This window comes from Venturia canescens, chromosome 4 (genome assembly GCF_019457755.1).
Source record: "Venturia canescens isolate UGA chromosome 4, ASM1945775v1, whole genome shotgun sequence".
In the NCBI taxonomy this organism is placed as follows: Eukaryota; Metazoa; Arthropoda; class Insecta; order Hymenoptera; family Ichneumonidae; genus Venturia; species Venturia canescens.
The window spans coordinates 15,771,879-15,788,652 of NC_057424.1; the positions used below are offsets into that span (position 1 = coordinate 15,771,879).

Here is a 16,774-nt window from a genome sequence, read left to right on the forward strand (position 1 = left end):
CGTATTTGCTCGCGTGGATAAAGCAGTTTTGTGAAAAGCTCTTTTTCTTTTACAATACGTTGCTGAGACATTCTGGACGAAATAATAGTGAAGGGACCTTTTCTGCTTTTCCATGTTTCAGGTGCTGGGCAGTCAGACGGAATATCACTTCGTGCACAAGGCTTTGCCGCATGCGAGGAGTAAGAGGTCCGGACCGCACACGAGGAGGCTCAAAATCGACCCTCTGGTGAGCAATAAAACGGATAATAAGAGCGAAAGCAATTACGTGTTTTTCCATCCCTCGAAGCGTTTTCATTTAAGTGCTTTCTGTAAACCCCAATTTACCAGGTGCACACAGCGGTCCAGCAGACTGGATTCAAGAGAGTTAAACGCGGCTACAGACCCCTCAGTGTCGATCAACTTATACCACTTTACGATGCGAAGATTTCCAGAAGTCAGGATCCCACGGATCCTTATTTTCAGTACCAATGGTACCTTAAGAACACGGGACAAAATGGGGGCAAGCCGAAGCTCGATTTGAACGTTGAGGCTGCCTGGGCTCAGGGTGTCACGGGCAAGAATGTTACGACAGCGATAATGGACGATGGTGAGTCTGGATCGATTCTATTTTGAGCTCGTTTACAACCACTTAAGGATATTTGGCACAGGCTTACAATGTTGCCATGCTAAACCATGCTAAAAACATAAAAAATTTCAAAATGATCAGAATTTTATAAAATTTGGTGAACATATTCTTTAGTGCCAAATTTGACAATACAAATTTTTAAAGATTTTTCTTCTGTACCGTTATCGAGTAATTGATCACTAAAGTTTACGTGTATAAGCATAGCATTTCCATATATATAGGTATACATTCCGGGCATAAGAAATCTGCTTTAATGCGTAATTACTCGATAACTAGACAGAAGAAAATTTTGAAAAAAATTGTGTTTTCGCACTTCATGTTGGAGAACATTATCACCAAATTTGATCAATTTCTAATTATTTAGACTTTTGTACCATACATCCTTAAGGGTTATGAACTGTCACGTCCCGCGTGTGATTTCAATAAACGCGGTTCGTGACGACGGCCTTCTCTGACAACTGCGCGACTTGACAACGGAGCGTCCTTGAGTGCGACCTCTGTGCGTTGCCTCGTGTCGCCGCTGGCCGGAAGCCCTCGGAATCCGCCCGATCAGCATCGCCTGATCGCGAGTTCGAGGGACCTATCCATGGGAACGACTAAAGTGCTGAGATGCTGAAAACCCCGTCACGACGATCGCTTTCGAGCTCTCGTCGCCGTGGCGAGGATTTTTGTACATTAGTTCCGTTTGATCTTTACTGACACTCGGTCGTCCACGTGGATAACTCCGTAGGTTAGCAACTCGCGGCGGTTTAGTAAATCCTGAAAGATCGGTGAAACTGCATAGAGACCGTAAGCCTAACCTCCGATAACAAACGCGAAGTGAGCAACACACTGCCCCTTGCCTCACGACGACGCTGAAGTTTCCAACGTTGGAGTCCAACGAAATGAACGAAAAAAACGTTTTTAATTCACCAATTATTTATTTCACGAATCGTTGGTGCAGCTTGAAAAACTACGAATCGCAAATTTGGCAGGGAACAAAATAGGAGAATTACTGGAATTATTGGAGAGTTTTTTTCGATCATTTCGTTGGACTCCAACGTTGGAAACTTCAGCGTCATGCCTCACGGACGTTCTTTTGCCGAGTCTTGCAGACTTTTGCGTGCACCCTCTATTGAGTTATTTCTCAATTTGTTATTCTTTCTAAAATCAAGTTAATTCTGTGCGTGTGTGTGAACCGCGGGTCAAACGAAGGCGCGGTTATTGTGTGCGGAGCGGAACGGGAGAATTGTTCCCGTTCGTGTGATGTAAACCTTTTTGTATCTTTCCTTTTCGCATACTTTTCACATCTATTTCTGTTCTCGTCGAACCTTCTGTTTCTATGTCAATAAATCTGATTTCCCGGTTAATAATTATTTGAGCGACCCAATCTCCTGCTTTGGGGCCCGTACGGGACCATATAGGCACCCTTTCGTTATCTCTTAAATTATTTCGATTACTTAATCATTTCAATATTGCAATATTTCGGTTATTCCCATAATTATCCAATTATTTTAATTTCATTTAGACCAAACAAAATATCTACTAAATATTTCACATTACAAAAATCCTACACTTTGTGTAGGTTGGTGGCAGCGAAAACTAAGTAAATTTCCCAATTACGTTCGTCCCTTCTGGACGTAACAGAACAGTGTAAACGTTGGAATTTTAGGTGTTTTTTTATTTCTTTTATAAATAAAAATTGGTTGGATGGATTTACATGAAACCTTGTGCACATCTTTTACATACTCGGAAGTACTGGAACAAATATTTTCTTACTATTTTTTCAACGGTACATTTTTGTAGAATGGTGCGTTGAAACTGGCACCCCTTCAGTCGGCCTTGACAGCAAAACGGAAAGAGTTTTTATCCCAGCGACTCAATTCAAGTCGCATTTTGTAGGGAAAACGTGAGTTTTCAGCATGACGCAGTCGTTTTTTCATAACTTTTTTCTTTCTCTTTTATAAATAATTTTCTACCGACGAGAAGTCCACCAAAGTCGTGAGTTTTTTCTTCAAATGGTCGTCATTTCTTTTCCTAAACAATTTTTCGAAAATCCCCTACGCCATGCGACAGCTAATGGCACGTATTTTAAGAATCTTTTTGGTTTTTTGTCCTGAGATGTTTCATTTTTGAGATTTGCTGTCATAACGCCCCTTCAAGGGGTGCCATTTTCAACGCACCATTGTAAACAAAATTACCATGAAAAAAACGAAAAAAACAATTTTCCCAGTATACTTCTGAGTATGTAAAAGATGTGCACTAGATTTTATTCAAATCCATCCAACCAATTATTATTTATAAAAAAAACAAAACAACAGATAACATTCTAACGTTTACCCTGCTCGTAGCCCTTAAAAAATATTCGATGAAAACTGAAAAAAGCTTGTGGGGGGTCGAGTTACCATTTATTTTCCATCGAGATAATCGAACACGAAATTGTGAAAAGCTTGAAAACAGCATATGAATGAAAGCACCCTCTTCGAATAGATCGAATGCAAGTTTGGTCAAATGGAAGTCAAACATCACAGGGTCCATTTAGCTGATTGATTATCCAACCTCTGTTTGCATGATATAAACTTCAACAGAATTACGTGGGCTCACGTTTTCTCATGACGTTATTGCAACTGAATAATATTTGTAGTAGCTTACGTGATCTATTTAATTATTCAGGTACCATTATTCGTATCTAATTCGCAATATTCAAGGTCATATTTTCTTTGCACATCATCGAAACTGAGTTGTTCTACGTTGGCTGGAATGAAAACGTTGTTGCATCGCTCATCGTCATATTATAACGTATAACGCTCTATTCATTGCAATTTCGTACCATTTATATGCCCCATCGTAAAATACGCCTACGCACGTCGTATCATTCCGCGCGACAGTCTTTTCATACCAGTTCATATCGAAGCGAATATTCTCGAATCATATTTGACAGATTTCGTCGTATAAACGTGCCTCGCTTTATTTTTACTTCAATAATAATTTTGATGGGCGACGAGCATTCAATCTGGGACGAATTTATTCGCAGCGCTTTACCAATTCAATCAGCACGGAAATTCTTTAGCAAGTAACGAAATATTGTCAATCGAATAATACGAATTCACGAAAAAATTTGTCACTAACTGGAAACTAGAATCGTTTGAAACTACGCGGAATGGATGGAAACCTTTTTGCAGAATGGGCGAGCGCAACGACCATTTTAATTGGGGATTTCGTGACTCGAGTGCTAAGACTCGAAGTCGGAGAGGCTGTCATTTGAACCGGGTATTAGGAAGCTTATGTCTCGATCCCTTGGGACTTTATGTGACAGTTTTCTATTTCCCACGCGCCGACGAACTGCGTCATCGGGCGTCCGCCCGCCCGTGATTCGATATGCAATATCGTGATTATTTAGTATGATCAAGTCTATCATTGATTGGGATAGATCGATAAGAAATTCATGGAAAGTTTCAATTCGAATTGTTTCTATTCAAATCTTTACGAAAAAGATCGATAAGAAATTCACGAAACGTTTGAAATCTCATTTTTTCTCGAAATTAAGAGAAAAAAAAACGTTTGATAAGGAAAAACGAGAAGTTTTATTGCATTTTCCTCGAAAAACATTCACCAAAAGTTCAGATACAGATTTTATTCGAACTTTTAAAATACATTCTCAATCTGTTGGTTTCATTGACATTTAAAAACGAATTTTTGTGTTTCAGGGGTCGACTACATGCACGCAGATCTCAAGTACAATTACGTAAGTTCACCAACAATTAATTTTCAAGTTGGTTCGATTCCGAAGGACATTCACGGTCCTTGCATTCGTCGGTGGCGCGTTTCGTGCTCACCGTACGTTGTCATAATCCGAATGATTATTTCTATTTCGTCATTGAAAATGGGGTGGACGGGACAAGGTTTTCTGCCCGCTGGTTGGCTCGAGGCAGAATCATTATCATAATGGAAAACGCGATGGTATTCAAATCGCGAATAACCGTGACCTCTATCGCGGAGTACGGAAAGGATAATGCTGTGGGGAAGGGGACCAAGATAAAGAAAGATAAAACGCGGAAGAGTGATCGAGCGAATGAGAGTGCGTTGAGCGACGGGAAGGAGCGAGGGAGAAAAAGAGAGGTACCGAGTGGCAAAGTCGCGGAGATAGTTTATACCCCCGCGTCCCTGTGTTATTTGCATGTAACGACAAGCAGACGAGAAACCCCACGATCCACTTGAGCAATGACCCGTAACGCGAAACGAGAGATTTGACGCGTCATTGAACGATATCAGTTTTCAACGAGGGAGCAGCGGCCAAGATTTTTCCAAATAATGTCCATCGATCATCGATTTAATTTCTGAATTCAAGGAAGAAAAACATTGACTCGCGAAAGGGGAGGAAAAAGTGTATCGAAAGGTGGTAACGTTTCATTTTTGTTTAGTTTTTTTTTTTTTTTTTTCAAATGTTTAACTATTTTTTTTCAATGTCATGTTTCAGCGGAGTTTTATGTTACGAAAGTCCGGGGCAAGGAATTAGTTGAGAAATAAATTTCTCTTTATTCTCCTTTCAATATTTTCATTGGTCGTTCCAAACGCTCGTAACAGCGGGTTATACCGATGATCGTGCATCCTCCGCAAGATTTCTGGCACAACGTTCATCATTTTTAGTTCTATCGTTCGCGGTGGCGGTAAACTCGGAAGGGAGATAAATGAAAATGCGAGGAAAAGCGACCTTCGAGGTAAACGCGATGAGAGAATGGCATCGCTTGGTCTTTTCACGCTGGTGTGGGGATAAAAAGGCTTTCTTCTACGGGGAAAATGAATTCACGAAGAAAATCAGGGATGCTGGCTCACAGGGAGATTAGGTTTGATGAGTGACGGAGATGGAATTATAATCTTGCTGTAGACTTTTTTCGGAGCTTTATTAAAGTCTTCGAAGCCCCATGCCACTGCTTTTTCCATTACGCACGGAATGGCTTGGCCTGAGCACGCGACAAGAGCAAATGTCGTTTTTCACAATCGAAAGAGTTCGAATATCGTGTTATTAACATTATAGCACGTAGACAAATGAACATTTTTCGATCGAAACAAATTTCGTTCGTCTCGAGCTCAATATTTAATTCGATACGGGCAACAAAATGATTCTGGTATGCGAAAAAATGTTTGGTGAATGCTTAATCACGATACTGGTCGAATCAACAAAGCTTTCAAAAACCTGTTCTGTCAATTTCATAATTGGAATTTGAGAAAATGTTGAAGCAATCAGAAAGTATGTGTATGGACTAGTCGTTGGGACCAAAATCAAATAATTTTTCTTCATACCTCGGTCGAAAGTACGCACTTTCGGCCCCGATTTCAGGGCCGAAAGTTCAACATTCCTGCATTGGTAAAAAAAAACACGCTCGCTGTGACAGCGGGCGCAAAAATTTTTCTCTGCACACCTCAGTCGAAAGATAACATTTCTGCGCTGTCAAAACTGCACGCGCTTCATTTGTCTCGGCGGGAGCAAAAACTTTTTTCTGCATTCCGAAAGGTTTGACGTAATTATTTTTTTTACTTTTGACGTTTGACGTTTGAACAGATATTGCTTACGTGTTTTTTGAAAGGTTGTGTCTAGTCATCTGCAAACCGTACGAATAAGATTATGTTATTCATTCGGAAATATGTTATGGAAATGCCATATTATTTCCAAGCACTATTATCAAAACAGTACAAATCTGAACGAATAACATACATTTATCCTTCCAGATAAAATCAATGTGAAAGCCAAAAATAAAGTGACCAGGCTGATAAAATGAATATAGTCGTTCGAAATAATGATCTATTTTCAGCTTCATAGGAATGCAAATATTCATATTAATTATCTTTGCTAATATCTTGTTTTTTTGATGCCTGCCCCCCCGACCAGCAGCACTCGCTTCGCTCGTGCAGCAAATGTCGGGGGCAGGCATCAAAGCATCTTCTATCGATAGTTGCGTATTTCGGAAGAAACGTACTTTCGACCGGCTATGAAGAAAAATAGTATACACTACACGGGCAGAAGTTTGATAGCCCTGAACTGCGCGTCACAATGCCCGAGGCGAAGCCGAGGGCATTTGACGCGCAGTGCAGGAATATCAAACTTTCTGCCCTTGTGGTGTAATATACTATTGGTTGATTTCTTTAAAAATAATTTTCGCGATTGAACAGAACGAACTGAATTATTTGACACTGGAAAAAATAGTTGTGGGACCGACCAAACATTCGTCCTACAAAGTGAATTTGGTTCAATGAACGCATTTTTTTCTCACTGTCAGCATGAAACAGGAAATAATTTCATTTTTCTCACGGTATTTCTGAAGGATTGAAACGAAGATAAAAAAAAGAGACCCTCATTCATTGAGCTGTTCTGACCTATTTTTCAAAATTTCTTTGTCCAAAATGGATTACTTTAGATTTGAAAAGAGGGATAATGAAGGAAAACTTCCTTCTTCGCTTCGTTACTTTCTGCAAATGAATGTGTGAATCGTTTTTCCAAAAGGTTCGTCCAATTAATGAGAAGCTCGAGCTTTGTTGATTCGTTGATGAGAAACTGAAAAAGGAAAAGTGTGTGAGAGAGAGAGAGAGAGAGAGAGAGAGAGAGAGAGAGAGAGAGAGAGAGAGAGAGAGAGAGAGAGAGAGAGAGAGAGAGAGAGAGAGAGAGAGAGAGAGAGAGAGAGAGAGAGAGAGAGAGAGAGAGAGAGAGAGAGGCAAAGGTTTAGAGGACCGTGCTTAAGGGAGGGTCAAAAGTTTGAGTCGTTTCATTCTCGTCACGAAACGGCAACGAGGGGGTTGCCACACTGATTTGAATTTATTAATGTAGTGAAGAGAGGCTCATGGAAGCCCAGCTCCTCTCAATTTTCCCCCCTCGACGACGACCCCGACGACGACATTAATTCGATACTAGTTTCGTAATCCCGACCACTTTTAACAAGCCCCAGGGAGTTAACCAGAAGCCTGAAAACTTGAATTCCTCGGCACATGATGAAATCCTTTCTTTCACTCTGGGTAATAAACTTTGTCTTAATTAATCTCTAATTCGCTCCTTTCCTTTCCCAGTGGAAAGTGCTCAAAGTCTGATTCCCATTTGGTATTTCAACAAAAATGAAAAACACATTTCCACTTTGCCACTCTTTCCTTCTCCGTTTCTCCCATCGTTCTTTAACTCTTCGGATTGCGTAATTCCATACGAGGGTCAACCGAAACGTAAGGATTCTCGGGTCGACCCTTTGGCCAATCTCTTGGGAGACTGCGAAGAAAAATGTATTCGTTCGAAATTCGAGAGTTAGGAAGGTCGATTATCTGCCAATTTCTGTGAAAACTCAAGAGACATAATCAATGTCACTCCACGAATTTGAGCATTTGAAATTTATGTCACGTAAATTATAAACAAAATTCAGACCCTCCTTCAAACGACTATTTTCTCTCTGTAGATTTTTATATCAAAACTATAGCATTGAATTTTGTTACAGAATGCCAGGGCTTCGTACGACTTCAGCAGCAACGATCCTTACCCTTATCCACGATACACCGACGACTGGTTCAACAGGTGAGTCCTTACAAGTAATCAAATACCTGCAGATCGATCTCTCGTTGTTCGCTTTCGAGGACAAACAAAAAGAACGATTTTTATTGCTTTCGATTTGAAATTCACATTCTTGTCGTCATTAGCGATACATCGCAGTTTTTTTTCGTTGCTCACATATCTGGTCGATCTTTATTCTCGAGATAACAATGTCAGAACAGTTTTGACGGAGCAGCAGAGGTTTACTCATGCACATTTAAAATTACGTTATCGGTGGGTATTCGCGAGTCTCGTCGAATCGCATATATACATGTTGAGTCGTTACCTCAAGCTGCAGCTGTTCCAACCCTACTCGAAACGAGTGTGTACACACTCCAGAAATTTCGTAGCAATATGGACCACCATTTTCCTCCCAGTGGCCATAGTTTTTCGACTTTATTTTATCACCTTTTTCCCCAGGCATGATGCTACTGTCTGAGTTTTATTTGAACAAGCGAAAAATCTCAAGCGTTCAAATAAATCCGATAAAGTGTTGGCAAAGTTGTGGGAGGAAGTTTATTAAATTTTTTTGTATCTTCCTTCGTGCTACTAAAATAAACAATTTATTGAGTGTCAATACATTTGATGAACGGTTCCAGGTATCTAATTAGTGGTAATCAAGATTACCAAACCATCAAACGACCCTAATTTGTAGAGACTTTAGCCATGATTCCGGAAACACTCTACGAATTCGTCTTTGAATTCGTTGTATTGAGATTCTCGTTACAGGTATTCAGACCTACGAGGAAATTCGTAACGATGAAATTTCACGGAATCGAGGGTCTTCGATTCGACAATGCTTAAGAAGATTTTCCTTAGAAGTTCTCCAAGCAAACGTGAGAAATTATTGGTAAAGATGTACAATACTTACTTTTGCTAAAAATGGTCCTAAAATTTTTTTTTTCAGCATTATTATCAATAAAAAATATCATGGGGGTTTTATCAATGATGATGATTAAAAAATAATTAGGCATGCCTTTTAGCAAAAGTAAGTATTGTAAATATTTATCGAATTATTCATCCTCAGGGAGGGAAACAAAGAAAAATGGAAGCAATAAAAGAGGATTGCGAAATCTAAACCATTGGACGAAACTTTCGTCCCATAATTTTCTTTAACTTCCAGACTTTGGTCAAGACATTTTTTATACATTCGAATGAGGATTTTCGTCAGAGCACGCGATGCTGTGCAAGCATTCGATGCATGAAATTCTCGATGAAACTTTGCTGAATTTTTATCACTCGAAATGAGCTTTAAAAAAGTTTGAATAAGTTTTTTTTATCGAGTGTTTTTCGCTCTAATTTCCCATGGCAAGAATTTATTTTTATAAATGACTTGGAAAATCCTGATAAACTTCCACGTGGCCCTCGGCAATCCGAAGTTTCCTTTCGATCCAAATTACTACCAATTCTCATATATACGCAGGTCTACTTAAAACTAAGCACGGTTAGAGCAATACTTGCGAACCGGTAATCATAAACGGATTACGCAGTGCTGATCGATCGTTAATTTGCTACGATTAGGGAATAACTCGGTTGAGACTAACATCTCTACTATCGTCGTTATGCTCAGCCCACAAGTTCCGACAATAATGAACAATTTCGTAGCGGTGTGCAGGAGGCTTCAGACTTAATTTCCTTCACTCCTTGCTAATTATTCATCGTTCCAAATTACTTTATGTTCTACTCGGTCAAGAGGAATTAGACGAAGCATGAGAAGCTTCGCGAAGCCAATTTTTTGAGGTAACAATCCGGAATCCTGAATGAAAAGGAGTAGAAAAATTCATAGAATCAACAAATCGAATTCGTTCGCGATAATTATCAAAATATTTAAATGTTCTACAGAATTATTACGATTTTGGAATCCCATTGAAAAACGTTCAAAGCTAGTGCAATCGTGAGTGCGAAACTCACAAAATTCTGGTCACCATTTTTACCTCGTGCGAGCTTTTTTTATTTCAGAACAGAGAAAAGGAATCGAAATCACTGGAGCAATGGAAATGATGTTCGATCACGGAACGGGACAATTCGAGAGCGAGGTCTCATCGCGTCTGACTGATGAGAGCACTTTCCACTGCGTGGATAAACGTCACGCACGTGTAATGACCGTTTCGTAACTCAGGATTGATACGTCCAACTTGAAAGTCATCGTCATCGTTAGTCTCCAGATTATTACGGAATGAGTTGGTCGATGAGAAAGCGCTCATAACTCACTCGTTAACGATTTCGTTCTCTCTTTCGTGTGGCTGACTAAAGCCGACTTCTTCCACTCGCTCGGTCGACGATTTCGTCTTTTCGGTATCAATCGCTCCCGTCATCGTCCGAAACTGAGCTTCAGACGTCGCGATTCATTCGAATATTTACGATTCACGATTTATTCGACTCGACGCCCACGCCGTGTTGTTTTAACGCCCGCACCGAGTGCTGCTTTTTCCGCTACTTTTCCCCACGCGTCTTCAAGACCTACGCACGGATAAAGAGCACCGGAACATCGGACTGAACAAATAGAAGGGCACTCTGCTCCTGCATCGAAACCGTAGAGACAATGCGCTTCGGTTATTTGTTCGGAAAAAAAACAATCGTCCGATACTCCGTGAATGATGGCCCGTGACTGGTGCGCTTGGAAAAGTGCTGACGTCGATATTTTCCTCAGATATTCTATGTGCTCAGTGGTACTTTGGACTTTGCCTCCGTGTCCAATCATCTTTATAGCATTTGCGATAAAAATACGCTTATTTACCGGGTTTAATAAAGCCGATGAAACTCCCGAGGACGGTGCCTCGTCGAAAAAGGGTCCGGACCTTTCACCTCCGATTCCGATCAGATCAGAATCCTGTGGGAGGAATGACGCAGTAAGAACGGCTCGGAAATAAGTAACATGAACATCCAGCGAGCTATTTCTCTCATGATTTTTTCAAAAATAGTCTCATTCGTCTTGAAACTTGTCTCTAACGATTTTTTGAAATTCGTTTTGCTGTCAACGAGCTGGAAGAATTCCTTTCGACGAATGAAGATCTTAGCCTGGCTCATGGATCGAGACTGGCGATTCGAGGGGAGGGAGTCGAAGTTTTCTATTCAAATACATCAGAAAATTTGATTTTTATCGATTCCAGTCGTTAAATTAAGGCGAGTGGAGATTTTTTATTTTTCTTTCGTACCGCGATAAATGGAAGTGCTACGAGAGGCAAAAGTATTAGCAAGAAGAAGCCGAGGGAATATAATTTCTCGCTGATATTGACGTGCTGACGATAGAAAACGATCTGCGAAGGGTTTCGCGTTCAACGCCGCGTCTCTCGAACGATACAAGGGCGAGACTGGCTCGTTTTACGGCACTTCGGAACCTTAGAAATCTTGCTACGTGTAACCTTTTTTCGAAAAATTTTCGGGGGCACGGAATGCTTTTGGTTTTCACTATTTCCGAACCGTTTAAAATATAAAATCGTAGAATTGCACGAAATCTTTGTTGCGTCGTTGAGAGAACGCGAACTCGAATCCATCGTCGAAACTCCGGAGAATCCGGATGGTTCAAGAATTTTCAGACCGAGACGAAGGAACTCGTTCGTATTACGGATGCGGGTTGACACTCCCAACGAGACACAAGATCTCTTGGTTTCTTCAACACGAGAAAACCCATTCATAACAATAAAACTCGTTTCCCTTACGTGTCGTGTATTCAGGTCGTATAAAAAAAATATTTCCCGTAGGTGGATGTGTAATCCTGCCTTAACCCTGTCAGCTCAAAGGAAACGTAACTGTCTGAAAAAGGCGAAAGCCGTGGGGCTATAACGAACGTGAGCTCGAGATAATTTTTCATGGAAAATAACGCTGACGACAAAGATCTCGGAAAAAAAATTGAGACAAATTAATCCCTTCGATTGGCTTTTTCTTTCTGTGGATTTCGCGTAACGAGTAGCGTCGTCAAATTACTTTTTTTTATAAGAAAACTCAGTTTTTCTCATTAATAGTTTTTCACACGACAGAAAAACATCGATCGAGGACTTTGGAAAATCGACATTTCTCAAAGCACACGGAAAAAACGAGGCCGAAAAATCTAGAGGAAATAGTAAAAAGATCAAATACCTTTTATTCAAAAGCCTTTTTCTCTATAAGCATAGTAAAAAATGTTTTCCATCGCTTCAAATGTTCATATTGTTAAGTATGTTCGGGCAACCCCGAAAAAAAATATGTGTTCAGTAAAACGTCGCACCTATTCGGTGTACATTCGTGTATTTATCATGGAATTTACAATGCTGACAGTGAAAATTTGCGATTTACAATAAATTTCCACTTATCAGTAAGTGCTAGTCTGACATGATGGATAACACTCGAAGACAAAACGAGATAAGTTCTCACGTGCATCACTTTTTGCTATCGAAATAAAGCTGTCTAGAATTGAAAGGACGAAAAATGGTAAAATTAAAAGAAAACTGTGCTGCTTGTAGTCGGTGCTCAAGTACTTTGAAAATTCTTGAAAAATAATATGCATCCTCGCTATACAAAACGAATCCGTTTTCTCCGTGTATCATTCGCTCTTCTTTTCTCGACAATTTTCAATTAAAAATCTTTCCAGAGACAAAGCAGGTGTGCGAAGAGTTGAGAATTTTATTTCCTCGTCGCTCTGGAGTGTCCTGGGGAATGATGAATCGCTCTGATATCGTTGACCAAAGGTTTTAGTTTCGCTATGAAGAATGATGTGGGAATGTATGGAGCTTCGTGGATCTCGTTTCTCAAGGTTCTCTATTGCATTGGAAATTGCTCGGTGAAGTGAAGCCAGAAGTTTAATCTCTGCTTTCGTGTATCTCGGTAGAATGTGTTGTGAGAATGTGAGATAAAATGGTGGAGTTTATTCGAAGCTTTACTCGCTGCTGCCCTTGCAGAGAGATTGGAAATTTTATTTCCGTCGAGTCACGCAATACGAGAACGAGCAAATGGTCGGTTATGCAAATCCCTCGAGTTCGTTTGGACGCGAGGCGTTCGAACTTGAGCATTCTTTCAAGCTCCTCTGAACAAATAAACTTGTTGGTTCAACCAAATATCCATTGCATCAAAACCAATTGTCGCAAATGAAATGGAAACCCGACAAATATTTGGTTGCCCCAAACACTCAATTCGCTCGCTCATTCGCTCCTCTGCGGAAGAAAAGTTACTACGATCCAACAACACCTGACTGGAATCGCCCTCAAAATGACTCGACTAACGAAACATCCAAAACATACAATCCGCTGCTTGTTCTTTCAATAAACCTTCCCGAACTATTCGCTACGAAATTCAGAGAACGAGCACACAATTCCACGCGGATAGCTCGATTGTCTTTCGACGAAAAATCGATTGATAATCCGGAAGAATTGAGGCTACAAAGCACCGCCGCAGGTTAAACAACCGCCCCAGGGCTCTTATGATTGGCTGTGCGAGTTCTATTCGTGCTTAAACTCATGAGAAAATACCTGACGTGTATAGCGTAAATGGGCTGTTTCACGATTTATTGTCCCTCTTTGTATATCACAGCAGCATATCACTCTTATCGCGTCTCATAACGCGTCCAGAGGGGCGAGAGAGAAAGGAAGTAAAAAGGAAAACTACGAGGAAGAGGCGAGTGGCGGAAAAAAGCAGGATATTCTGAGAGCGGGCGGGAGCATCGACGACGAGCTTATCCGGCGTCGAATCGTCCATAAAGCAAAAGCGTGAATTCGTGCCCTCGTAACGACGGGTGGTAACGCGGGGCTGCAGAGTGTCACTGTTCCGAGATTATTACGTTCAGGCACGTAGCGCCATGACCAATAAAACACCTAATAACGAGTGCGTCGAGCTTTTTTTTCGATCCCTCGCTTAATTTTCTTCCCTCGGAGTTTATCCTCCCGTTCGGCAATGATCGCGATCCAATTAATGGGTTTGTGTCAAATTTTTCTATATTGGGATCGATCGTTCGAATCATTTAGGGAAAAACGACTGTTGGAGGCGACTGAACGGTCACCTCACCGATTATCGAGCTCTTACTGATTATTTGTTTATATTTCGCGTCCGCCAAATCGAGTATAAAATTAAATAGCGCGACGAGAGAACACAAAATCCGTAGCCAAGTTCCTCTTTTCTCGGATGTATCGAGAGTTATGTAACGAAGAATAAAAATGGGGGAGGCGCTGCGATAACCGAAGTTGAAACGGTGCTCGACGCGGTTTTATGAAATAGAAAATCGAAATGGATATTCGTTGCATTGTTTCGATGTAAACGCGATCAATACCGAACGGAAATTGGAAACGAGTCGGACGGAAAACTTTCCAAATTATCCGTAATCCTCAAAAGCGCATCTTTCTATTTCCGTGATAAATTATAACTATTCGATAAATATGTTGATTCAAATGTATTTTGAGACTGTTCTTCCTGCGCGAGTGACGTTAAATTTGCATCGAAAGCTCCGAGGAATATCATACACGTGAAACGGTTCCCTCGATATTGCTGCGGTGCTGCTGAACACGCTCTTCTTCTCTCCCAACTACATTCTCTCGATATGTGTTTTCTTGTAACGTATAGCAACTACTTTTTCTTACTCCTTCGAGAAACTCTTTTTCTTACTTCTTCGCCTGCTGCCTGCTCGCGCGATACGTGACAGGAATGAATAATTTTCGAATGCGGCTTTTCCGGTCTCGCTTCTAAATCGATTTCATCTCGGTCGGTACAACACTCGATTCCTTGCACATATGTCACACTCTCATGCACACAAAAGTTTTTACGCATGGGACTCGATAACTGTATGCCAGGAAAAAGCCTTTCTTACTCTCTCCATTCCCCCTTCACTCGTTCTTTATCCAGAAAACTATCGAGAAAATTTGAATTGAATGATGATTTGACTGGAAAATATCAAAGTTGGCATCCCTCGTGAAAGGGTGGCTGAATTCGGTGTGGTCACGTATAGTCATAGGAGTGAAAATACCGAGGTGCACGCATCGAAAAATTGAGGAATTTTCGACATTCTTTTCATTCTCTATTTTTTATTTGCAAGCGAATAAAATTTGATAATAATAATAATAATGAAATGTAGGTGAAAGTTCAAGCATGAAATTAGTTCATTTGGCATCTCATAAACTCTAGTTTTGTTGATACAACATTTTCGATATACTGCGTTTATGAAATTCCAATTGAATGCTGCAAAAATGCAAAATGTCATGTTACTTAGAATTTCGAGATTATTTCTCCCAACGATGACAACTTGACGTTGATTTGAGGAAATAGAATCTCGTAGAAATTTAGTGCCATTCAAGGTCGATTCGAAAGATTCTCATTCACAGAATTTCCTTAAGAAACAACCTGGGAAAATATTTTAAGAACTTGATTGTCATATACTTTTGTCAAATTTTCGTGGACCGTTACCTAACGCAGTGCATTATAAGGGCACGAGCTGCGGTTCAAACGTGAGCAAAGGGGTCAGTCGCATATACGAAGCTTATTGAAGGGAACGATGAACAATGCGGAGAGTTCCATAAAATCGTATTTTCGTATCTCCGTCGAATTTGCTATTTTGAAATACTAAATGCACCACCGCAAGAAATATTGTTGTGTGGTTATTCCGCAGGATTTTTCTAATCCGTCTATGATTAACATTCGCTAAGTTTCCCATGAGAAATCCTCACCTGTCTTGTTCCATCTCTTCTCCTCAGAGCTCTTTTTATGGGGCGGAATCGATTTATGGTTGAGAAGCTTCACTCGTTTCGTTCCGCCTCTTCAAACGATGTTTTATAAATGTATGTGAGGTCCCATCTGCACCATTTCTCTAATCTCCTTCCTGTACATAGTTCTTTCAAACTCCCTTATCACTGTCGTGTTGGTGGCGGGCGAGAAGAGCTGCTTCTATTTTCCCACTAGTTTATGACGTCAGCACCGATATTTCGAGCACGTTTTTTTTATTATTTTTCCTTAGTCACGACAATGATGGATCATCATTTCTTTGGGGGCTTCATAATTTCATCCTTCTTCAGAGTTTTATTACGATTATGAGAATCCTTTTAATATTGTCATCCCTGTCGAAACTTTATGGGATCATCGTTCTTACCTGGCTCTTCGTAACGAAATCCATATCCGTTGTGTTCCCTCGGGATTTATTGTCTTTATGAATACAATTGATGTATTTCGAGACAAAGATTTATCTCGTAATATTGAATTTTTCATTTTGATGAGCCAATTCATTCGGCTCTCATATTTCTAGTAACTAACGAAATATCTTGGTCTGTTTTTATTCACGAGACAATAGTGAATGAACCTCACGCAGGGGGTTCGTTAAAGACGAAAGAAGCATGACGAAAAGGGAGCTTTGATTCGAATATTTTGTTGTGACTCTTTGGTCCTGTTGACCTGCTGGCTGGGAATAGAACGACTTCTAAGTCAAACAGATCAACGAGTCAGTTACTTTTTTTTTAAATTGAAAAATTGTCAATCAAGGATTCTATAAATATTTATAGCATCATCAGTGGGCGATCAATATTTATCGACTTCGATGTACGAGGAAAGAATTCGTAAACATACCATCAGTTGCTTGTTTTCCTCCTTAATCATGGAATATCGATGAGTATGAAATTTTCATCGGTTCTTCATGCGCTAGAAAACGACTGGATGCTTTCACG

At 40.3% G+C, this 16,774-nt stretch overlaps 1 protein-coding gene across 1 annotated transcript in view; it reads left to right on the top strand.

Annotated features, from left to right (window-relative positions):
- amon (amontillado) overlaps nt 1-16,774 on the top strand; it is a 45,299-nt gene that overhangs the window by 14,206 nt on the left and 14,319 nt on the right. Inside the window, exons 2-5 of the mRNA XM_043418216.1 lie at nt 122-226; nt 328-586; nt 4,312-4,349; nt 8,074-8,150. Of these exons, the coding sequence (XP_043274151.1) occupies nt 122-226; nt 328-586; nt 4,312-4,349; nt 8,074-8,150 (479 nt within the window). The remainder of the gene's footprint in view (nt 1-121; nt 227-327; nt 587-4,311; nt 4,350-8,073; nt 8,151-16,774) is intronic.